This window comes from Solea senegalensis, linkage group LG3 (assembly GCF_019176455.1).
Source record: "Solea senegalensis isolate Sse05_10M linkage group LG3, IFAPA_SoseM_1, whole genome shotgun sequence".
Taxonomy (NCBI): Eukaryota; Metazoa; Chordata; class Actinopteri; order Pleuronectiformes; family Soleidae; genus Solea; species Solea senegalensis.
In genome coordinates, this window is record NC_058023.1 from 2,238,569 (window position 1) to 2,263,208 (window position 24,640).

The 24,640-nt window shown below is 43.2% G+C and overlaps 1 protein-coding gene across 1 annotated transcript; it reads left to right on the forward strand.

The window, feature by feature from the left end:
• The first annotated feature begins 512 nt into the window (after window positions 1-512).
• lamb1b (laminin, beta 1b) lies at window positions 513-24,498 on the forward strand. Its single transcript, XM_044021573.1, has 33 exons — window positions 513-667; window positions 928-1,100; window positions 2,796-2,937; window positions 4,656-4,729; window positions 5,477-5,665; window positions 5,745-5,808; window positions 6,744-6,946; window positions 7,069-7,189; window positions 7,779-7,967; window positions 8,883-9,059; window positions 9,328-9,440; window positions 9,552-9,631; window positions 9,909-10,044; window positions 10,126-10,284; window positions 10,374-10,507; window positions 10,594-10,714; window positions 11,453-11,636; window positions 11,832-11,975; window positions 12,057-12,288; window positions 12,618-12,781; window positions 12,973-13,197; window positions 13,604-13,821; window positions 15,558-15,654; window positions 18,592-18,961; window positions 19,654-19,838; window positions 20,208-20,449; window positions 20,530-20,730; window positions 20,824-20,968; window positions 21,787-21,994; window positions 22,105-22,246; window positions 22,784-22,960; window positions 23,071-23,230; window positions 23,645-24,498. The coding sequence occupies exons 1-33, from the start codon at window positions 637-639 to the stop codon at window positions 23,779-23,781; spliced, it is 5,337 nt and encodes a 1,778-aa protein (XP_043877508.1). The 5' UTR covers window positions 513-636; the 3' UTR covers window positions 23,782-24,498.
• Window positions 24,499-24,640: the final 142 nt, after the last annotated feature.

Sequence of the window (24,640 nt, forward strand, 5' to 3'; positions counted from 1 at the left end):
AAATAAATAGTGAGTGGCAAAATATTTGATATGTTAGCTAGGGGGCGCCTATTGATGTCTTCAGTTAACTAGCAACCTACAATATGTAACTACTAGTTAACTAGTGTCAGACAAGATCTTCACTAGTGTTACTTGAGATAGGAAAAGTCCTCATTCATAACAAAGTGAAGCCTCTTGACCACAAGTTCACAAGTAAGGCTTTAAAATGTTTAGTTTAGTTAACGCTAAACATTTATATTTAATGAGGTAGATAAACTATCTTAAATAGATAGCTAATTGCTAACTAGCTTAGATACAATAGTTAGCTAACTAGCATAGATAGATAACTAATTTGCTAACTAGCTTAGATACAATAGTTTACTAACTACCATAGATAGATAGATAGAACAGTTACAGTATTTGTCCAGCAGATGGTGTTGTGGCTCTGCTTCTGCTGCTGTTGACAGTGGGGTGGAGTTGCTTTGGTTTATTGGTGGGATGTGAACTTTTTTTAGGGGGAAAACTCCCTCTGACTTACACACTCACACACATTCTCACACACTCTCACACACTGACACTGACACACACACACACATACTCTGAGCAGCAGGAGCCACAGACGCTGGTCGAGTCTTCAGATCTCCACAGTTGGAGAAGATGATGGTCCTGGTGATAGCAGCAGCTCTGGGTGAGTAGACGTCTTTTCTCTGTGTGTGTGTGTGAACTTCGATCCGGCACAAACACATGTAATGAGATCCATATGCGAACCATTAGGACTCCAGTCAGTCTTTTTCCCTGCGTTCTCCCAGAAGTGACATGGACCGAGAGGATTTTCAAAACATGTTTTCAATACTTTTACATGTCCACAGAGAATCCACATGATTTTTTAAAATCCAAACAAGTCTTTAAATAACTGAAAAATCTCTGTGTTTCATCATATCTCCACAGCTGCGTGCAGTGTGGTCACTGCTCAGGTGCCAGAGTTTGCAGATGTTTGCACAGAGGGCAGCTGTTACCCGGCCACAGGTGACCTGCTGATCGGCCGAGCTCACAAACTCAGCGCGTCGTCCACCTGCGGCCTCCGGGAGCCCGAGCGCTTCTGCATCGTCGGACACCTGGAGGTAAGAGAGTCAAGGAGAAGCCATGGCAGATGTTTTCCCACTGAGATCCTGGTTATAATGAAGAGTTGTCTTGAACAGGGGTTCTCAAAGACTGGGGGTGGGACCCGCAGATGGGTCACAGGAGAAATTCTTTGGGTCCCCAAAACAAATTTGCAGAATTTTTTCCCCAATCTTTTAGTTCACTTATGTGTTTGTTTTTAAATAGTATGCACTGGAAATAATTCATTTTCTTCTTAATTTATCAACTGACTGATCAGAGAACAGTAAAAAAAAAAAGAAAAAAAAGAAGCTTATTCTTACCTGAAAATAGTGACTAAACAGTTGCCAAAATAGTTATTTTAAGATTTAAATCATAAGCAGCTTGGATTTAACCTTTTCTGATCTTATGACTTTAGTTTTGATTTACTATCCATTTTTGTCAATTTCTTGCAAAATCTAAAAAAAAAAACATACCTAAGAACTCTGAAATTGAACCTAATTACAACTTGAATTGACTTGAATTTCAATATATAACTTAATAACTTTGCTTTGAGTGAACTTAAATCAAGTTACAAATTGAGGTATTTTATTTTGTTTTACATTTTGACAAAATATTTTCATAAGATCTTTAAAATTACAACTGCCTTTAGAAAACGCATTGTCTTTAGTTTAAATTCACTTTATTCCTCCAGTAGAAGTGAGTTTTCTTTTCCACAGAAACAAACGATTTTTGGGTGTTTGCAGCAGAAGAATCTGAGAGTTATCACGAAATAATAAACCGGTGATGTTTTGACGTCAGTAATTTATCACTGTGTGTGTGTGTGTGTGGGGGAGCGTTTATTACATGTACAGTATCTTGTTTAAGTGGGAGTGCAGACATTCCCCCCTTCACAATAAAAGCTCTGTGTGGCCTCAACAATACAGGCCCTGTTGTTGATGTGAGCGAGCGAGGCAGAAGAGAGGAGTATACTCTCTCTCTCTCTCTCTCTCAGGATGAGCACAGTCGACAAGAATGAGCTGCAGATGAAGACGACAGGAAGTTTCACGACACTTTTTTCTTTCTTTTTTGTGTGGAGTAGAGCCCTTCCTCCCTCTTCTTCTTCTTCTTCAGACGCCGCCCACATTTCAACACAGACATACTGGAGATTTTTGGCTCTTATTTAGTCACACACTGACATAATGTGAGATTTAAGTGTATGAACCACAGCACTGACTGTGCATATAGCGATATAGATATATGTACGTATATATATATATATATATATATATATATATATGTATATATGTATATATTTGTTACAACGCCACCAACTGTTTCACGCCCTGCGTTGCTATATGTACATAGGTGAGGCCTACACGACACTGTCCACTGTCTCTATCTCCGACTGTTGACGTGAGATTCCGTGCAGTACAATGAGCGAGTAAAGTTAGGAAAGAGCAAATGTTTACGTGATGTTTTGGGAAATGATAATTCCAAGAGTCTCTGTCTCACCAAAGACAAATTATAAAGACTGACTTTGACCAGATGCAGAGCGTGCTGCAAATCAATGAAAGTGGATGCCATCACGGATGAAGACAAACTCTTGCAAGTTGTCCTCCCATCTTAGGCTGTGTCAGCACATTTGGTCATTGAATTTGAGGTCAACCAAGGTGTGAGAACCCTGTTGTTTATCATCAGGTGTTAATCTCATTTCATGTCTTTCTTTACTCCGTCAGGAGGACACACAGGCGAAATGTTTCGTCTGCGACTCGAGGGACGTGTACGACGAGGACAACAACCCGGTGAGCCACACCATCGAGAACGTGGTCACCACCTTCGCCCACAACCGCCTCAAAACCTGGTGGCAGTCGGAGAACGGTGAGAAAAACAACAAAACAACAACAACACAACAACAACAACAACAATGATGACACAAAGAGTGCATTGACTTCCTGTTTGGCTCCTGGTGAGAAACACACAAACCCTCTGTTCTCATGGGAACTGAACTCTGAAGTCTAATGACTAGACAAGAAAATCACAGGGGCGGCTTCAGCCAATCACGGCAGGCCTGAGGGGGCGGGGCTTACAGGTGTGCTGAGGAGAACAGATGTGCATCAACACACACACAGATGTCTTTAAAGTGTGGAATAATTGGAGCGCGCGATGAGAGACGGACGTGAAGACGCGGGACAGAACGTTCGTGCCAGTTTGAGACACAAGAAGAAGAAGAAGAGAAGTCGCGTAATTATACGTCCACATTGTTTCGTTATAAAACCAGGTGTGTGTCGTTAAATCTGTGCGGGACGACAATAAAACGACTGAATTCCTTCCATATGGAGGAAAATATTTGGAGCCGCATGTAAATAATAAATTTACAGCAACGAAACACTGAGTTACCACTTCATTAGGAACGACTATGTACAAATTTAATACATTTTACTGTATTTTTTGTTCACTTTTAATCCCATAAATACAATAATTGAGTGCCAGTTAAGTTGGGAAGCTCCATGACAATGATGACATTGTGAAAAATGTGATAAAATGTGTTGATATTTGACACCAGGTATTAATAATTGTATCTTATAACAAAAATACTTACCTATATACCTTTTTATTTGAACAGTATTATCTATATTTAAGGTATTTCTTTTTAAAGTAAATTGTGTTTGTATAACTTCAACTCCAGTTATAAAGGAAACCTTTTATTTCTTTATCTTCAACAACTCAAGTTGGAGGAACGCTGTGTTCATATAACTTCTAATTTTAATTCACTTAAACGACTAAATATCAATTTGAATAAAACAAAAATCTCTACAGAACAGTTTATCTTAAGTTTAAGTGCACTTAAATATCCATTGTAATGACAATTGTGCTGCTACAACTTATATTTCTGTCGATACAACCTTTTAACTTTTGCTTGAATTAACGTAAACAACAAAATATCACGTTATTAATCAAGTTTTTTTTTGTTTGCATTCATTTAAATGAACTCAAGGTGCATGTAAATGTGTGTTCACATAAAAACTCATAGTTTTCTATAAACCTCAATTAGCAAGATTGTGTTCATATAACCTTTCACCCAGGTTTGAATTCACATGAGCATTTTTGTGAACTACAACTAAAAGTTGTGACTTTTGAAGTTTGTCAAACCAGTTTATTTCTTCAGTGCACACATGTAGTGGTTTTAATATTAGTAATATTATCCCACACAGTGAAAATCTCACATTACTCCATTCTATTTAATGGAAAACAAACTCATCGTCTCCATTAAAGCGTCATTAACTGGACCTCTGACAGAAATTGTATTCACACACTCATCATCACACTGTGGGAATCTGTCAGAGGTTTGAGTCATCGCGGCGATGTCAGCGCTCAGCAGCGTCCAGCAGCGCAGATGTCTTCCATGCAACAGGAAGCTGCTTTTCTCTGGATTTCCTGCAGCCGTTTGTCCACCAGCTGAGACATCGCTGACGATTTAAATAGATTTCGTTGGATAAAGTGACTCAAATCTGTAACACAAACCAGCTGATGTGCTTTAAGGCTGTCAGTGTTGTCCTGGAATCTTAGTAATGTCCCTTTTTTTCCTTCACCTGCAGGTGTGGAGAACGTCACCATCCAACTGGACCTGGAGGCCGAGTTCCATTTCACTCATCTGATCATGACCTTTAAGGTGCTCTCTCTCACACACACACACACACATACAGACACACACAGATACACACAGATACACAGAGCTCTGAGCAGCTGCAGAGCAGGAATGTGGGAAGTAGTTCTGGTCTCAGGAGAGCGCTGGGAAAAAGGAGGAGGAGGGAGCGTCAGATCACTGTCGTAATGGTCCACAGCTGGATCAGTGTCTCTCACATCGTGTAACGACGTACGTCCCATCCTGTTTTCAGTCAGACGACAGGAAAGACAGACACCGCCACCCCTCATGTCCTGTCTGCACTTATCGTTTTAAGGTTTTTTTTAAGCACAGTTGTCTGATTTAAGCCACTTAAAAAATGGGAAATATCGACTCCAGATTAAGCTCACTCCCCCGCACCAAAGCCCTTAGAGAAAATCGTCGATTTTATGTCACAGCTCACAGGGGTTTTTAATCCACTCCTGCTTTTACCACCAAGTACAAACGTGTCATTTTGTGACTTTGGTGTTTGAGATCCGTTGTTCGGATTTACCTCAGTGACACAAACTGACCACACGGGGCAGCAGTAGACCAGCAGCTCCTGTGTCCCTGTGAGCTAAAATCTTCTCTATGGACTTTGGTGTGAGGGGAGCGAATGTTTACAGAACAACACAGAATTCAGTTTCCTGTTGGGAAACGCTGGCTGAAATAGTGAAGTAAAGCAAACAACCATATTCTAAAGATAGTTTTAACTCTTATTTGTACACACTATACAAGCCAACTGTCTCTTCACAGACGTTTCGTCCCGCTGCCATGGTGATCGAGCGCTCCATGGACTTCGGGAAGACTTGGCAGGTTTATCGCTACTTCGCGTACGACTGCGAGTCGTCGTTCCGGGGCGTGACCCCGGGCCCGATGGCCAAAGTGGACGACATCATCTGCGACACACGGTATTCTGACATCGAGCCGTCCACAGAGGGCGAGGTGAGTGTGTGTTTTCTCAACAAACATAGTTATTATCTGTTAAAAAGACACACAAACGTTGAAATATTTTGTTTTTCAGGTGATTTTTCGGGTTCTGGACCCGGTCTTTGAGATCGACGACCCGTACAGCCTCAGGATACAGAGTAAGTTTATAAGTTTTATCATAATTGAGCACAAGTTTACAGATATTTGGCTTCAGGAGTGTAGTATTCTTTTTAATGTAAAAAATTCCTCTTTACTGACATTTAGACCTACTCTGTAAAAGGCCTCTTGTTTAAATAGTAATTATTATTATTATTATTATTAAATGAGTGTTTGAACTGCGTTATTATTATAATAATTAGATGTAAATTTCATTATTTCAATAAAAACGGAATATTAATGGCAAATATTGTATTTTATAATATAAATAGTATATAGTTAGCAATCTTTTTTAAGCATATTTTCACTTATATATAAACTAGTAATAACATAGTTAGAATCTTTTTTAACAGTATTTTCACGTATGTATAAACTAGTAATAACATAGAATATTTTCACTTATATATGAAAAGCATTGACATATTTGCTGTTTTTGTCATTATTGATCAATAATTCCACTGTAATAATTACACTTTTTAAGACAATAGTCGATCTCTGTGTTTCCTGTGCGACATTTTCTCGAGAAAACATTAAATAAATGATTTGAATGATCTTTAAAATCTAAAATGAGCAGGTGTGGTGGGTTGATTTGACCTTGATTTGACCCTGGTGTGAAGTCAAAGGTCATTGTGCGTGATCATCAGCACTGGGGCGATTTACAGTAAAGATTGTTTGGGTGTTGTCAAGGCAACAGTGAACTGGAGCAAAGGTCAGACGCAAAACGCCATGGAAAGAATTTCACATGTGGAAGCGACAATACACACACACACATATTGAGGCTGTGTGTTAAGTTGTGTTGTGTTGTATGCGTTTGTGAGGTCCAAAATAAGTGCTTTTTCAGGGTTAAGACCTAGTTTTAAGGTTAAGGTAAGGGGCTAGGAAATGTTTTATGTCTAAGATATAAAAACAAGTTTGTTTTGTGTGTGTGTGTGTGCAGACATGCTGAAGATCACTAACCTGCGGGTGAAGTTCCTCAAGCTCCACACGCTGGGCGACAACCTGCTGGACTCCCGCGACGAGGTGAAGGACAAGTACTACTACGCGCTCTTCGACATGGTCGTCCGCGGAAACTGCTTCTGCTACGGCCACGCGTCCGAGTGCGCGCCCATCGACGGAGCCCCGACGGGAGCCGAGGGCATGGTACAAAAAAACATAAGCTTGTCACATTAACAAAACACATATACTGTGAACTGTCTGGACTTCAATTTAAAATTAAATCCACTGTTTTCAAGGTAAATAAACATATTTATGTTTGCGTAAAGGTGCACGGCCGCTGCGTGTGCAACCACAACACTGAGGGACTGAACTGCGAACGCTGCCAGGACTTTTACAACGATTTACCGTGGAGACCGGCAGAGGGACGCAGCTCTCACGCCTGCAAGAGTGAGAAGACAACTGTCATGTTTTCTATCATTCACTTTCTGGAAACGTAGTAAATGAATGGGAATCGGAATGGGGGAACAAAAGCTAGTTTTAGCGAGTTAGCTTAACTTAGCCTAGCACCAAAGAGCTTAAAGAGTGGGAACTAGTTTCTCCGTCTCTGCCCAAAAGTCATTTATTGATTTACATTCACAAAATACGAACTTTATTTGTCCTTATACCCAAAATATATTGATTAAAAACAATAAAGTCATCTGTACCAACGCAGTTTTGCTCACATGAATGAACCAGCCAAACAAAAGACATGCTAACTGTACACATACATACATTCATACATATGAATGACCACAAAACATCATCGTTAGATCACTTGAATTGATCTAATTGAACTCATTTAGCCAATTCATTTCACAACTTCACTGTTATGGTCATTTTTCTGCAGCAATAACACAACTTAGCTTAGATTAGAAAAAAGAGCGGGAACTAACTGCTCTGATTAATAGGATGTATTTTTTATTTAAATTCTAAGAAATGTTGTGTCCAATTTTGTTGTTGAATGAATGAAAACCTTCTTTCTTTCTGTCTTGTCCAGAGTGCGAGTGTAACCATCACTCCGCCTCGTGCCACTTCGACATGGCCGTGTACAAGACGACGGGCAACGTGAGTGGCGGCGTGTGCGACGACTGCCAGCACAACACGGTGGGCCGACAGTGCGAGCAGTGTGCGCCGTTCTACTACCAGCACCCCGAAAGAGACCTGAGGGACCCCAACGTGTGTGAACGTAGGTCAACTCCGCATCACCTCTGACCTCTGACTGACCCCGGACCTCTCTATGATCTCACTCATTACACGAACACTCTCTGTCCTCCTCCAGTGTCTGTGTGTGTGTGTGAGTGAGTGAGTGAGTGAGTGACCATCTGGAGCTGCACTCACTGACTGTGCTCGTGTCTTTGAAGTAAAGAGCAGACAGTAGACGTTAGATTATAGTGACTGACTAAATGCTGGGTTTAAGTGGAAATAGTACTTTAAAATAACAAACCACCTCTTCTTTTTTTTACCTTTGTACGACACTGCTGTTCACTCTGACTCAAAAATGACTCGGAATATGCGCATTTCGATTAGACAATGTCTCAACAATGTCTCATATTTATATAATAATAATACTACCTAATGTTTTCAATTTTTAATTAACCACAATCTAGAGTATATTGACTAGATTAGCTTGCTAGTTAGCACACCTAGTTATGCTAAGATTAACCACAGAGAAAATGGACTAGATTAGCTTGCTAGTTAGCACACCTAGTTATGCTAAGATTAACCACAGAGAAAATGGACTAGATTTAGCTTGCTAGTTACCACAACTAGTTACACTAACATTGATCACAGATATCATTTACTAGATTAGCTTGCTAGTTAGCACACCTAGCTATAAGTTTTAATTCCAAGTTGTCAACTTTGTTCTTCACTTCTGTCTTTTTTTGAGTATGAAATAATATGATGGACTAGACTAGCTTGTTTGTTAGCGCACCTAGCTATAACGCTAGCAGTACTTAGATTTTAGATTTTAGAACCTCCAGTAGCTAAGATTCAAGAAATAACAAGATCACTCCTTCGGTCTCCGTCCTCCTTCAGGGAAATTCTTTGCACTGAGTTTCCACTTAATCTTACTAATATCACATTTGTCATGTGTCCACAGCGTGTAACTGTGACCCAGCCGGGTCTCTGCAGGGTGGACTGTGTGACCCGAGAACCGACGTGGCACTGGGTCTGATCTCAGGTCAGTGTCGCTGTAAAGCCCACGTGGAGGGCGAGCGCTGTGACCACTGCAGACGAGGACACTACGGGCTGGGAGAGGGACCTGACGGCTGCCTGTGTGAGTCACACTTTAGTTATTTACAACTCTGAATTGTTGTGTATGTGAAATATGTTGAGTTACATTTAGATTTTGTTGAGTTTAACTCAAGAGTTATTCACTTTTACTGATACAGTAACTCCTATTGATGGGTTATCGATAGAGGCCCTTAAATGATCCCTGACCAAGAAGAAGAAGAAAGTGCTGGTGACACACTCAGTGTCTGTGTACACACTGACACGCGGCTTCTTCTGTGTGTTTGTCTTTTTCTGTGTGTTTGTTTTGGCAGCTTGTACGTGTAACCCGCTGGGAACTCTGCCGGGAGGAAACTCCTGCGACTCAAACTCAGGAAGGTGCTTCTGCAAACGCCTCGTGGAAGGACACAACTGCGACGAGTGTCTGGTAAACGAAATCTAAACACTCGACTGTCAGCGCGACTCTGGATTCCGTCCCCTCTGTGTTTGTGTTTCTGTGTGTTTGAGACATGTTTTTTTTTGTCCTCTTGTCTCACAGCCACAGCATTGGGGACTGTCCAATGTCATGGACGGCTGCAGACCATGTGACTGTGACCAGGGCGGGGCTGTAAACAACAAGTGAGTTTAGCAATTAAGCATATTTAATATCGTCGTTATTAATCTTGACTGTGAACAACGCTTGGCTGCGGTGAGCACAAAGACATCTGTCCTTTGTTAGTCACGTTTATGAGAATGTAAAAAAGCTGTTGTTTGTTTTTAAATATAATTTATGAGCTTAAACGCACATTTGCCGCACACTCACATGAACAAAAGTAAAGTGTCAGAAGGAAGTTTGGTAGAAAACATGTTACCAGGGTCATGTTAGTGACCTCTGTGTCTCGCCCTGTGTCCACAGCTGTGACCCTCTCTCGGGACAGTGCGTGTGCAGGGACCACATGTTCGGACGACGCTGCGATCAGGTCGAGTCCGGCTTCTACTTCATCGCGCTCGATCACTACACGTACGAGGCCGAGGACGCCGAGCACGGACCCGTGAGCTGCTCACTGAGGCATTGTTTTCTCTCAAGATGCTGATGTACGTACACTTATAACACGTGTTTGCGTTTGTGTCAGGGTGTGACGGTGGTGCAGAGGGCTTTTCCACTGGATCGCAGTCCAACCTGGACCGGTATGGGTTTCGTGAACGTGCCAGAAGGAGCCTACTTAGAGTTCTTTATCAACAACATCCCAGACTCCATGGACTATGACATCCTGATCCGCTATGAACCACAGGTGACACACGCTCACGTCATGAATATGGTTAATGGATTTAACCCTTTAATCACAACGTTTTAAATGTGTGTGTGTGTGTGTGTTGGCAGCTGCCAGAGCAGTGGGAGGAGGTGAACATCAGAGTCCTGCGTCCCGTCTACATCCCGCCGAACTACTCCGGCCACTGCAGCAACTCCATCCAGAGCGGAGACGATCAGTTCATCTCACTCTCACCAGGGTCCAGGTAACACGTCGGTCCACGTGACCGTCTGTGCGTCACACAGATGTGGTCACGTGATCACACACACACACGTGCACTGTGTGTTTCAGGCACGTGCTGCTGCCGCGGTCGGTGTGTTTTGAGAAGGGACTGAACTACACGGTGCGTCTCAGTCTGCCGACCTACTCTACAGACAGCGACGTCCAGAGCCCGTACACACTCATCGACTCTGTACGTACACACACACACACACACACACATCCATTTCATTTACTACCCTCTTAAGGCATTATACCAATATACTGGCATAAAAACTTTACAGATTAATATTTTTGCATAATTCTGCATAAATCTCTGAAACAACTTCAGTCCGATTTTAACCCTTTAAATGCCAGTTTGATTACTTGTTGTCACTGTTGTTATTTATGAAAAGAAACCGTGTGTTAAAAAAATGTGTTTATATGTCAAACATTAGCCAAAATATTGACTTTTGATGCATTAGTTTTTGTGTAGTGTTTGTGTAGCATCAGATTTAAATTTTACTATCTTCTTAAGTCTTTAAGGACCTAAGACTTTTTGTCCACTTTTTTGTTGCTTTTTTTGATCAAAACTATCAAAACTATTAAATATTGAATAATTATCAGGATTTAAACCCTTTAAATGTCAGTTTGATTAATTGATGCTAATGTTTTTTTATGAAAAAACACAAAAATTTAGTTATTTTCCATATAACAAATACGAAATATTTAAAAAAAAATATCTTGTCAAAAATTAGCCAAAATATTTACTGTAGCATTAGATACATAATTTACTACCCTCTTAAGTCATTTGAGGACAAAAATGTCCCATTAACTCACATTAAACACACTCACATTTTTTTTTATCCCATAGAAAAAAGAAGAGAATCCAGCTCTTCACTTGTGATTTTTCTTACACTTTCCACTCTCCCTCCCCCCCCTCTGTCCATAGTTGGTGCTGATTCCATACGTCAGGGAGATGGACATGTTTGGGATCGACGGTGACGCAGCGTGGGAAACGTTCCAGCGCTACCGATGTCTGGAGAACAGCCAGAGCGTCATCAAGAGCCCCATGACGGACATCTGTAACGACTACATCTTCAGCGTCTCCGCACTGCTGCACGACGGAGCCATAGGTTTGTACAATGGCAGACGAGGTTGACCTTAATGTCGGTGGTTCCCAAACACTGGGTTGGGATCCACAGAAGGGTCGCGGGAAACTTGTTTTGGGTCCCCAACCTTTAAGTTGAGATTTATATGTATTTATTTAAAAAAACCTGGTTCCTATACCAATTATTGCCCCTTTTTTCCTACCTCACCTTATTTCCCAGCATGCCAGTGTGACCCTCAAGGTTCACTCAGCACTGTGTGCGAGGCCAGTGGAGGTCAGTGTCATTGTCGGCCCAACGTCGCTGGCAGGAACTGTGACCACTGTTCTCCGGCGACGTACAACTTCGGCCCCGCCGGCTGCAGGCGTAAGTGTTGGACGTCGACGCAGAATTTCATGCTCATTTAAAAACAAAAATATGATTTTAAATCTCCTGCCTCCCCTTCAGCTTGCGAGTGTGACCGCCAGGGATCGGTCAGCACCCTCTGCCACGAGGCGACCGGCCAGTGCGCGTGTGTCCCCGGAGCCATGGGTCGCCAGTGTTCCCACTGCCTGCCGGGTTTCTGGGGCTTCCCTCACTGCCGACCCTGCCACTGTAACGGTCACAGCGAGTACTGCCACCCTCAGACCGGAGAGTGCCAGGGCTGCAGGGACTTCACCACCGGTCAGCACTGCCAGAGGTACAACTCGCCAAGACCTAACCAGACCCTGCCTCTGTTTAAAAAGATGTTTCACGTATCAGCTGATGGTTCTGTACACAATTAGGAGTCCTATGGTTCAAAATCAGCAGTGGTCTCATTTCTAGAACTAGACAGGTGGTGTTAGAGTTGTATAGAGCTGTATAGGTGAGGCACTGGGAACGGTTTAGTTTGGTACAGTACAGTATGCATTTTCCCATGTTTCCATTTGGAATAGTACCACAATAACCAGCCCCAACTCTTCTGATCTTTGGCACCCTGTCCTTTTTTGACCACATCTGAGACACTTTCTATTTCTCTTCCTCTTTCAGGTGTTTGGATGGTTACCATGGAGACCCAGAGCTGGGTTCAGGTAGCCACTGTCGCCCCTGTATGTGCCCCGACGGGCCGGGCAGCGGACGGCAGTTTGCCGACAGCTGTTACCTTCTGTCGCACACGAGCCAGCTGGTGTGCGTGTGCAGCCCCGGCTACAAAGGTAACGTAAACACAGATTTGTTTTTACTTTAATGTCACGATCCCTTCACCTCACGCTCGCATACTTGTCAGGTTTTAAACCCAAACACTTCAGCTTCCCTGTAATTAGCCTCCCGACCTCCGTCTACAGACACGAGAAGGAGAGATCGTGTGTCTCATATCTGGAGCTGATTCATCTGTTCCCTCTTCCAGGTGTCAGGTGTGACGAGTGCACCCCGGGTTATTTCGGGAACCCCCGGGTGCCCGGCGGGCGCTGCATGCCCTGCCAGTGCCACAACAACATCGACATGCAAGACCCGGGGTCCTGCGACGCCCAGACGGGCACCTGTCTCAAATGCCTGTACCACACTGATGGCTATGGGTGCCAGCACTGCAAACTGGGTTACTACGGCAACGCTGCTACGCAGAGCTGCAGAAGTGAGTGCAGTTGTGAATGTCACATATCTAACACACGATGCATATGATTTAATATATGAGTGCTGCCCTTTCTAGCCAATGTATGCCTCATTAAGTCTATAATAGCTTACGTCCACTTTTTATCGCAGTTAGACACCGTTTTCTGAGAGGAAATTTAAGTTTGTGTTACTACACCAAACTCCATAGAGAAAATAAGAACGCAGATTATGAATATTAGCACTTTACAAACTTCAGTTTCCAGCCAGAAAAGGCTGTACAACAGAGAGATACAACCTTTGAAATATAGTAGATTTATTAGTTGAACCTTTTGCTAAGGGAATACCTCACAAAGCCACAACTTCCACAAAACTACACTCTCCCTTCATGATGTTTGAACCCTGACTGACGTCTTCACTCGTCTGTGCAGAGTGCATGTGTTACTCAGAGGGAACCGTACCTCGGGCCTGTTCCTCGCCTGACGAGTGCCAGTGCGATCAGCACACCGGTCAGTGTCCCTGTCAGCCCAACGTGGTCGGTCAGAACTGTGACCGCTGCGCAGCAGACACGTGGAACATCAGCAGCGCGACGGGCTGCGAGCGCTGCGACTGCGACCCCGTCCACTCCCTCAGCTCCTCCTGTAACGAGGTGAGATGATTTTTTTTTGCAAGATTTTGAAATTGAGAAAACTGAAATAAATTGTAAAAACAGACTAAAACTTTCCAGTCGTAAAGAGAAGATGGACCAAGCCATAAACACAGTATGGGATGAAAGAGAGACGTTTTCTTTAGGAGAAATGTATTCAACAGATGTGATATTCTGTACAACCCACATACCATAATATCAGACATAGTGTAATTAACAATGGTGGCCATCACTTTAGCAACATTAGCAACACTTGCTAAATTGACATATATATCCACCCCCAGCATCAAATATAAGGCTCAGTCAAGCTAATGTGTTGCATAGAAACGCAGAGGACTTACTGTATTTCTTTGTTCACTAATGTCACAAGAAAATCATACAAAGGAAAAATTGTTCAAATTGAAATGTCTAAGTCGCGTATCACACTTCACTCAGCAAACTCCAAGAATCCATGAGCTACACTGTTTGTCAGTGAATTAGCGGCTAATGTTTTGTAGCTAGACGACGGATATCCAAGCCAAATATTCCGTTTTCTGTTCACTTTCTATAGTTTAAACTGTGATGAACGATATGTGATATTACAATGGAGTTGCAGTTGAGAGACAACATTGATACATTAATTTTGTTCCCCCCACAATTAGCAAGTTTTTTGTCTAACTTCAATTAGCATCTAGTGGATGCATTTCTCTGAATGCTAGTTAAAAAAAAACCCACACTAGCAAGTTTTTGGCTAACTTTTGTTAGCAGCTAGTGCATGCATTTCTGTGGGTGTCTTTCTACCGATGCTACATAAAAAAAACAACAAACAACTTTCAACAAATGTAAAACCTGACTTGTGACTAGCAAGTTTTCGGCTAACTTTTATTAGAAGCTCTCTGCATATTAATGCAATTTCAAGTAAAAAAGCTGGTTGTCAATACATTTTTGTGAGTGGTTTTCTCTCCGAACCTTTGCTAGCTCCAAAAAAAAACCCCAGTAGAAATGTAAAATAGGAAGATTTATGGCCTCAAATCTTGTCATACACCTACAGATTTTGTACCAGAATCTGTTATTGGTAAATGAACTGTATTTATGTAGCATTTTCTTGGTCTTAATAACTACTCAAGTGCTGTATTTAAGTTTTTTTGGTTGAAAAATGACGACCTGTAGTAAGCTAAACACAGCTCACTTTGGGCTGACTTTCTTACATAAAATTTTCATAAAAAAACATTTGTAAAATTGAGTCATAACTGCTCAGCTCAGTGTATTGGCATCATTTCTTGTGTTGGCGTCACACTAGCTGCCTCAATCTTGTCTGTGTGAATGTGATGTGTGGCTTAAGTGAATCCCAGCGCTGCAACGTTAAACTCTCTCGATGAACGACTGCTGCTGCTGCTGCCAAAGGTTTTCTCCGTGAGATCAGTGAGTCACTGTGACCACAGACCGCTGTGTTTATGTATTTCTTTGTGATATATGGACTCCAGCTGCTGCAAACATAAAGAACACAATAGTGTCCAAAGTCTTTCTCGCCAAAAAAAACTAAACATTTGGGGCTTTTTTTCTGTGTTTACTGGACGTTTTCCAGCAGAGGAAGGAAGTTTCTGAGAATACACCGTGGAATAACTGGAAAAACACATTTCACAGAGAGAATCCAGTCACATCAAACTACAAAAGCTTCATTGTGTCAGCGAGTGAAAGAAAAGCCGGAAAATATCAGCTGTTTTTACACCAAAGTGACTAAAAGTGATTTCTGTCTCTAGGTCACAGGACAGTGCACGTGCAAACCTGGCTTTGGTGGCAGGACGTGTCGCGAGTGCAGAGAACTGTTCTGGGGCAATCCAGAGGTCAAATGTCACGGTAGGTTCGTCCTCATCTGTTATTTTAAATTTTGCCTGTGTGACGTCATCTAAACCGAGAGAAACCATTCTGGTACAATTCAAGACGAATCGTTCGGTTCTTCCCGTTCTGGAATTTTAGATCTTTTTTAGCTGACCTGGGATTCGCTGATTTGCAGATTTTCTGACAGTTTAAGAAGCTGAATCACTAAACTGGTGAGCTGAAAACAGAAATGTTATTTCTGTGTTGCGCCACGAGACACAGCTTTTTTGCGTATTCTCCGGCCTTTAGCGTCACTTTAAAACATCATGAATCGTAAAAATATCACCTTTGTTTTCGGCTTGACATCAACAGCAAAGCAGGAGCCAAAACAGGAACCGTTATATTTGTTTTCCTGGGAAGTAATGAGGGAATTAGGAACAGGTGTGAGTGAGTGGGCGGAGTCAGTCAGGTGTCTGCCGGGGTTTCATCAGGTCAGGAATGAATGAATGAATACATTTGCAGCTGAAGATCCAGATGTTTCCCTCAGTGTGTGAAACATCTGTGTCAGAACAACATAAATAAAAAAATCCCGTCTGGTTTCCGTCTGTGCGCGTTTAAGTCAATAAATCCTAACAGTGGGGAAATGTGAGGCCTCCACCGCTCACTGCACGCGGACATGAACTCACGCAGACTTAAGTCCCACACTCACTGTTTCACCTCAACGTCCAAAGAGAAGACGCTTCCACAAACACCGACTTTACTCGACTACTGTATATTCTACCGTCTCATTTCTCCATAGAACATGACCCATAGGGTCGTTTTTACGGGATAAATCTTTCTGGTAAAGACTTATATACACAAACATAGACATAACAGACATTCTTTAAGAGCAGGAACAGACACCAGGGTGTCAAAAAATAAAAAATCATTAAATTAACATTTAAAATTACCCTAGAAAAAGAACAAAAATTGACAAACACTGACAAAAAACACAACAAAACTAGAATAAATAATTTTTTTAATCATAATTTTTAACAATAAATATGTATAATATATATTTATGTATAATATAGTCATGTACACATCCATATGTGAAATATAGATACATAAATGAAAAGAAAAATAGATCAAATAACATAAAAAAAACAACAACTTTCCAAATCTTAGCCTTAAACTTCATTAGGACCAGGTTTTGGTCTCTATGAGGACTACTGGTCCTGACAAGGTCAGTGTTTATGCCAGAAAGAATGTCCTAAAGAGGCAACAAGTACAACTGCAGCAGAGTCCAGCTCACAGTAGCTGACTCACACGCAGAGAAACAGAGAGAGAGTAGGAGGGAGAAAAGGGTGAGGAGAATGAGGGAGGGAGGGAGAGTCTGGGAATGACCTCTCGTTCCGTTCGCCCATGAGAACCAGATGTTCTCCAGATCTCCCAGGCCTCCCATTTTCGGTCAACACCCAGAGGACCCAGGAATCCTGCATCATTCCCCACTGTATTCCATGAAGCTGTTAAACCAGCTGGAACGTTTTCCAACTCGGCACAGATGATCCGCGGATTCATGTGGAATCCGAGCGCCGTGGACACCTCGCAGAGAAATGTGTGGAACTAATACAGAGATATGTGTGAGAGTGTTGATGAGGAAAAGACATTTCCACTGCTTTATCTCGCTGTGAGACGGACTTTTCCCACAGGAAACTGAATTATCTTTAAGCCTTCACTCCCCCCCCCCACACCAAACTCCATAGAGAAAATCAGCGATTTAAGCTCATGGGGACACAGGAGCTGCTGTTCTGCTGTTGCTTTGTTTGATATGTTTATTTCACTTAAATTAATCCAAATAAAAAATGTAAAACAATGAAATCACAAAATAACACGATTAAACTTACTGATGGAAGCGGGAAGTAAAGCAACAACTCCTGTGTGCCGTGGTGTAAAGTCGCTGATTTTCTCTATGGGGTTTGGTGTGAGAGAGTGAAAGAAGTGACACAAACTTTAGTTTACAGTCGAAAGGGGGCTTTTTGAAAGCGCTGTAATAGCGCAGAAGTGGTTCCCATGGCAGCACTGTGTGATTGATGAGGTCATCAGTGTTCCCGGCGTGTGGCACGTCTCAGCGTCCAGCCCATAATCACGGCCGACTCTGTGCTTCCAAAGACGAGTGTAATATTTCACCGCGACACAAAAACACACACCTTCACCTTCTCTTCCATGAATCACACAAACAAAAACAAAGAAGCGCAGCAGCTCTGATTTCTGCATTCCATCAGTGTGACTCACAACAATCCTCCGAGGGCAGATCCTGGGATGGTTGTGATGGTTGAGGTCATGGTGAGGGGTCAGTTTGACCTTCACTGTCTTTTTAATCGCAGTCATACAAATAATACTACTAATATTATCTTTATTTTTATTTATTTTAATCATACCTGCTAAAAAGGCTTATATAGGGACAACAATAGCTGTAATCTTAGATTAGTTGTATAATATTTATTTTTAATGTAATATACAACACATTTTCACAAATGACGCTAACAATGTCAAAGTAAAATTGTAAATAAAAACACTATATGATAATAACTAGTTAATTCTGTATTTATTCTGTGGTTATATTTATTTATCTGTTGTGCTTGATGTTGTTTATGTTGTGACGACCTTGAACCAGTCCAGAACGATAAAAATGTAGTTTCAAGTTTTGAAGGAAGAGGCTGACATCAGGGGGACGAGCAGAAGTCAAGTTTTCGCTCAGATTATTGGATTTTTCTGGAATTATTGATCAATAACACCCAAAAATATGTTGCTTACTGCACCTTTAAGTTAAAACAAAAACTCGAAACTCTTAAACGACAATGTTTACAACTATCTAGAGGCATTTTACAAAGAAAAACATTGAAAATTGTTTAAAATAACTCACAATGTAGTTGAGAAAAGCCTTTCCCTGGATTCGTCCTGATGTCTTTTTGTCCTCATCTGTCCGTCCCCCAGCGTGCGACTGCGATCCCCGCGGCATCTCCGGCGAACAGTGCCACCGTGTGACCGGCCACTGCACCTGCAGGGAGGGCGTGTCCGGCCCGCGCTGCGACGCGTGCGCCCGCGGCTACAGCGGCGAGTTCCCCGGCTGCGAGCCGTGCCACCGGTGCTTCGCCAACTGGGACGTGGTGGTCACCGAGCTGACCAACCAGACTCTGCGCTTGGAGGCCAAAGTCTCGGAGCTCCAGACCAGCGGCGTGACCGCGCCGTACAAGGAGTTGATCGGCAGCCTGAAGAAAAACACCGAGGCCGTGAGGGAGATCGTGGGGAGTAATCCTGCCGCGGTGAAGCTGGAGGAGATCCAGGAGCGGATGAACCAGATCATGTACGTTTAAAAACAAACAAAAACACACAACTGGAAACCCACAATCCAATTAATTTGGCACACTTATTACATTATTAAATTTACAAAAATAATGGATTTGTTCCATCCCACTTTTTGGCAGCCTTTGATTGGTGGACCTAAAATAGTGGTCCGACACTTTCAACTGTGAACAACAGAAACTTCACCTTTTTGGTACTTTTATCGCGTTTCCACCAAGTGGTTAAGTTTGGTACTGTGCTGTCTTAAGTTCTTAAGGACACAAAAATAACTAATCTGTACCATCCCACTTTTTGGCAACCTTCCAAGAGACTAGATAACACAGTGATCCGACAGTGGTCACTTTTTTGGTACTTTTATCCCCATTATTATCAAGTGGTAAAATTTGGTGCAGTTATTGCGTTTTCATTGTCAAAATTTAAGGTTACAGAAATAACCAATCAGTACCATCCCACTTTTTGGCAACCCTCGGATAGCTAACACAGTGGTCCAACTGCTAAAAGGTGGCGGTAGACACACTACAATCCTCGTAAGAATGGCGTCACCGATATCTGTATATAAGTGTAATTCCAGATAATCAAACTTGGCGATTAAATATTAAAACGGTTCACGATACATGCAGCTATCGCCATCTAGCTATCGCCAAGCCAGATCAGGGTTTACTGCAGCTGAAGGTGAAACCTTTTTCCCCTCAGTGGTCTGATGTCCTACCTCAACGGGAAGCTGAACACGACCGAGGAGAACCTGGACCTGTTCAACGACGAAGCCAACTCCACCGACGTGAACCTGGACGCGCTCTCGGACGAGGTCCAGCAGCTGGAGCTTGGCGTCCAGGAGCTGAGACAGCAGGTGTACGACGCCAAGAACGCCAACCTCCAGGGTGAGACGTTAAAAACTGACGGACAGAGACAAAGACGGACACTTTAGCCAGTAAAGTAAACCTGCTGTCAGTGACACTTTCCCAGTTTCCAGCATCCCAACAGGGAGGAGTTAGGCCACGCCCCCTTTCCCAAACGTGTTAATGAGGAAGTTAGCCACAGATTTTAGCTGTAACATACCAAGAAATAGTTTTTTTGATAAGAATGTACAGGTTGTAATCTTTTTGGTTTAATTTTTTTTAAGTTTTTGCTTGTTTATTTAAAAAAAAAAAGTGGAAAATGTCTTTCAATTTCTTAGCGTTGTGGTATTTGAGCTTATGAATACATGGATCAGTACAATTCCGTGTGTGTGTGTGTGTGTGTGTTTTCAGGTGCCATGGACACCATCTCAGACGCACACACTCTGTCTCTGACGGCGGAGCTCCGCGCTAACACGTCCACCAGCAGCCCCGGTAACACAGTGGAGCAGTCCGCCGCGGTACGGAAAGCCACAGAGGACAAACTGAGCGGCAGTCAGAAGGAGTTTGACCGTAAACACCAGAGGAACTCGCAGAAGGTGAAGAAACTGTCCGAGGACCTGGACGCGTTCGACCTGGCGCCGCTCAGTGAGAAGGTGAGAAACTCTGGGCTCCAACCGTCCGTTGTCTGCTCCTGGAGGCAAATCTTCAAGCTTCGTTACGTGTCTCTCTGCAGACGTGTGGAGGTGCAGGTGACGGCGACAACTGCTCCACCTGCGGCGGGCTGGGTTGTGTCAAAGAGGGTGGAGCTCCTCAGTGCGGAGGAGAAGACTGCAAAGGCCTCGTCACGACCTCCCACACCGCTCTGAAATCAGCCAAAGATCTGGACAAGGAGATCGTAGAAGCGATGCAGGAGGTGGACAAGCTCTCCAGGATGGTGAGGAGGGGAACACGTTGTCGCGTTGTGTTGTTTTGTTTTGTTTTTCGTGTTGAAAAACCTCTGTGACCTCTGCGACCGATCCCGTTGCAGGTGTGGGACGCCAACGTCCGCGCCAACGAGGCCAAGGCGAACGCGATGGAGGTGCTGGTCAAGTCCAACAAGAGCAAAGAGCGAGTGGAGCAGAGCAACGAGCAGCTGCGCAACCTCATCAAAGAGATACGAGAACTTCTCACCAGTGAGCACTTTCAGATTACTCCACCATTCACCTTTAGATTTAGAGCTTTGAGCACTTTGGTTCCAACTCATCCAGAGCTCTATTGGTGTAAATGACGCACCTTAAAGTGATAGTTGCTCAAAGAGGAAGTCCACCTTTCTTTAGATGTAGGGCTGTATGATGTACATAGTAGACATTGTCGGTGTCTTACCAACGTTCAATCGCGATCTGTTGAGAAGGGCGTGCTTGGTTCCGAGTCGGGACAGCAGAAAAAACACTTTACAAAAGCCCTTAACAAAAGGCTCACCTAAGAAGCGTCTGTATTGCTGTATTGTTTTCCCAGTTTATGTCACTGTTAGACAGACACTTTGTAAACTGCTCACCCCCCCCACACCAAACCCCATAGAGAAAACCAGCGATTTTACACCACAACAACACACAGGAGTTGTTGATCCACTGCTGCCTCTAACTCTGAGCTCCAGCGTGTTATTTGGTGACTTCAGCATATGAAATCCTTTTGTTTGGATTCACCTCGGTGACACAGACTTCACCAAATTAGGCAGCGAGTAGACCGGCAGCTCCTGTTTCCCTGCAATGTAAAACAGCTGATTGGCTCCGTGGAGTTTTGTGTGGGGAGTACATGGTTTACAGAACATCAAGTTCCCGTCTAACAGTGAGATAAAGCAGTGGACATAGTGTTAGGCTCTGTTTCATCTGCTGTCCCCGCTGGACGCTCACGCCTACATGTCTTCAAAGAGACTTCAGAGACCTGAACTACTTCCTGTAAGTTTCTGCGAGCTGTAGAAACGATTTGTAATTTGTGTCCGACGGTGACCCAGATGAGAAGGCCGATGTCTCGGTGATCGAGATGGTGGCCAACGAGGTCATGGCCCTGGAGATGCCGACGTCGACGACGAAGCTGCAGAACCTGACCAAGGAGATCAAGGAGAAGGTGGGGACGCTGACCAGCGTGGAGGAGATCCTGAGTCAGAGCTCCGACGACATTGAGGTGGCGGAGGCGCTGCTGAAGCAGGCCAAGGCTGCCAGGTGAGGACAATTCAATGAGATTCTGCCTCATTAGGACCTGGTTTTAGTCTCCATGAGGACTACAGGTCCTACATACTGCAGCTTTAACACGTTGACTCCGCCTCCGCCAGTGAACAGGCCACCGACATGAAGGAGACGGCAGAGGTCGTGAAGGCGGCGCTGGACGAGACCGAGCGCGCTCAGACCATCGCCATGGACGCCATCCAGCTGGCCCAGAACAACACCAAAGGAACACTGGACCTCCTGATCTCTGTGAGTGCGACCTCTGACCTTAACCTCAGTGCCGAGTTTACGTTTGTTTTCAAAAAAATAAAAAAGACCAGATCGAGCGTTGTATCACAAAACTTGATATCAGCTGGAGCTCTGGGCGTCATGTGACTCTGTCTCACAGAGGTCGAGCAGTATATCGCAAAACTTGACAAGACTGGTCCTTATACTGCCCCCTGGTGGCTGGAAGCAGTGTGGAAACAGCTGGAGCAGACCTTATTCTAGACCTGCAGGGTTACCCTAGATAACCTTAGGTAACCCTAACCACAACATTTTTAACTTTCTCACTTTCCCTCGTTCTACTCCAGAGAAAGCTTACATTTCACAATAAAAGCATGTCAATAAACAACATATTTACATATAATAATAATATTCATTAATTTAGTTCCCTGCCAACATGGCGTTACCTTATTTACGTGATGTCAACGACCGGAGCTCAATTCCAGGTGTGTGATGGAGCGGTCCACTTCTGCAGTAGGGGACACTGTGTTGACACTGTGTGTGTGTGTGTGTGTGTTCCAGGTGGAGTCGGAGACGGCTCTGTCGGAGCTGAAGCTCGGAAACACCACAGGTCGCCTGGTTCAGCTGGAGAGGGAAGTCGGACTCCTGCGACAGAACCACCTGGAGGTGAACGGACTGGCAGAGACGGCCGAGTGGATCACGAACCAGGCCCGACTGGACGCAGAGGAGGCTCAGGAGGTCACTCACTCACTCACTCATTCACCGTTTGAATCAGGATGAACGACTTTGATCAGAAAGAGGACGCTCACACACTCATGCCACTCTAACACCAACATGTGTGTGTGTAGGAGTTTGACGGGGAGGTGAAGGATAAATACGAGGAGGTGGAGGACCTGGTGGAGGATAAAGGAGAGGCGGTGCTGCAGGCGAGGAGGAGAGCAGATCAGCTGCATCTGGAGGCCAAAGAGCTGCTCACTCAGAGCAGCGGCAAACTACACAGACTCACAGGTAAACACATAGTGTTCTGTTTTTAAATTCATACATTTCTATATTGCTTCATCAGATAGACAGGAAGACTTAGTTTCTTTCGTACACCACTTCCACACCAAACCCCATAGAGAAAATCAGCAATTTAAGCTTACAGGGACACAGGAGCTGCAGCTCTTCTGCTGCCCCCTGTGGTCAGTCTGTGTCACTGCGGCGATTCCGAAAAAAGGATTCCAAACACTGAAGTCACAACATGACTCACATGTACTTACAGTCTGAGGCTGCAGTGGATCAACAACTCCTGTGTCCCTGTGAGCTTAAATCGCTGATTTTCTCAATGGGGTTTGGTGTGGGAGAAACAGAACATCATTTCAAACATGAGACAAATATTGTACAGTTACCGTTTTTCCTCTTCTCCGCGTCTGTGTCTTGTAGAGTTGGAGAGCGCCTACGAGGATAACCAGCGCCTCCTGGAGGCCAAAGCTGCGGAGCTGGCCGAGCTGGAGCAAACTGTCCGCCGAATGCTGGACGAGATCAGTCACAAAGTGACTCTGTACAGCACCTGTCTGTGATCATGTGACGCGAAGCAACGCTAACGGGACCAAACGCATGCTTTAAGACTGTGTGTGTGTGAGAAACAGCAGCTTAAAGAGACAGTTCAGGGTTTTTTTTTTCTTCAAACACCAAAGTCCATAGAGAAAATAAGCGATTTTACATCACAGCACAGAGGAGATCCCTGAGATCCATTGATCCACTGCTGCTCCATCAGTAAGTTCAAATATATTATTTTATAAGTTCGGTGTTTGAATTCCTTTACTTTGATTCACTTAAGTAAAATAAAAGAGAACGAGGCAGCAGTAGAGCAGCAATTCCAGTGAATTGTGAGCTAAAATCACTGATTTTCTGAATGGACTTTGGTGCAGGGAGTTAACAGTTTACCAACTTCACTTTTAAGTTAGAATTGACTTTTGTCAACATGTCATAGAACTTCACCTCATAAAACCTGAACTATCCCTTTAACAATTAAAGGATGTTTTAAATCCGTTAAAAAAACCATTAAAGTATTAAAAATAAAAAAGTTCCAAAGAAAAACCACTGAAAGCCAAAGTGACCTCAGTGCGAGAGATTATTTAGCCACGTAAGCTACGACAATCTGTGTATTTAAACTTTTCAACGTGTGTCGCAACATTTCTGATGGAAATACAATAAAGTTTCATATAAATATAACAAACCCAAAGACATGAAACTGAATTATGAACAAATAATAAATGAATTATTGAATTGGAAAATGAGGATTGTTTTCTCTTTTGTTCTCTTTAAAACTGTGGAAGCAAAAACATTTTATTGAGCTAAACTTTTATTTTATAACAAAATTATTAGCAGTATTTTTTTGTGAAAAAAGTGGCATAAAATGTATTCAAACATTCAGAT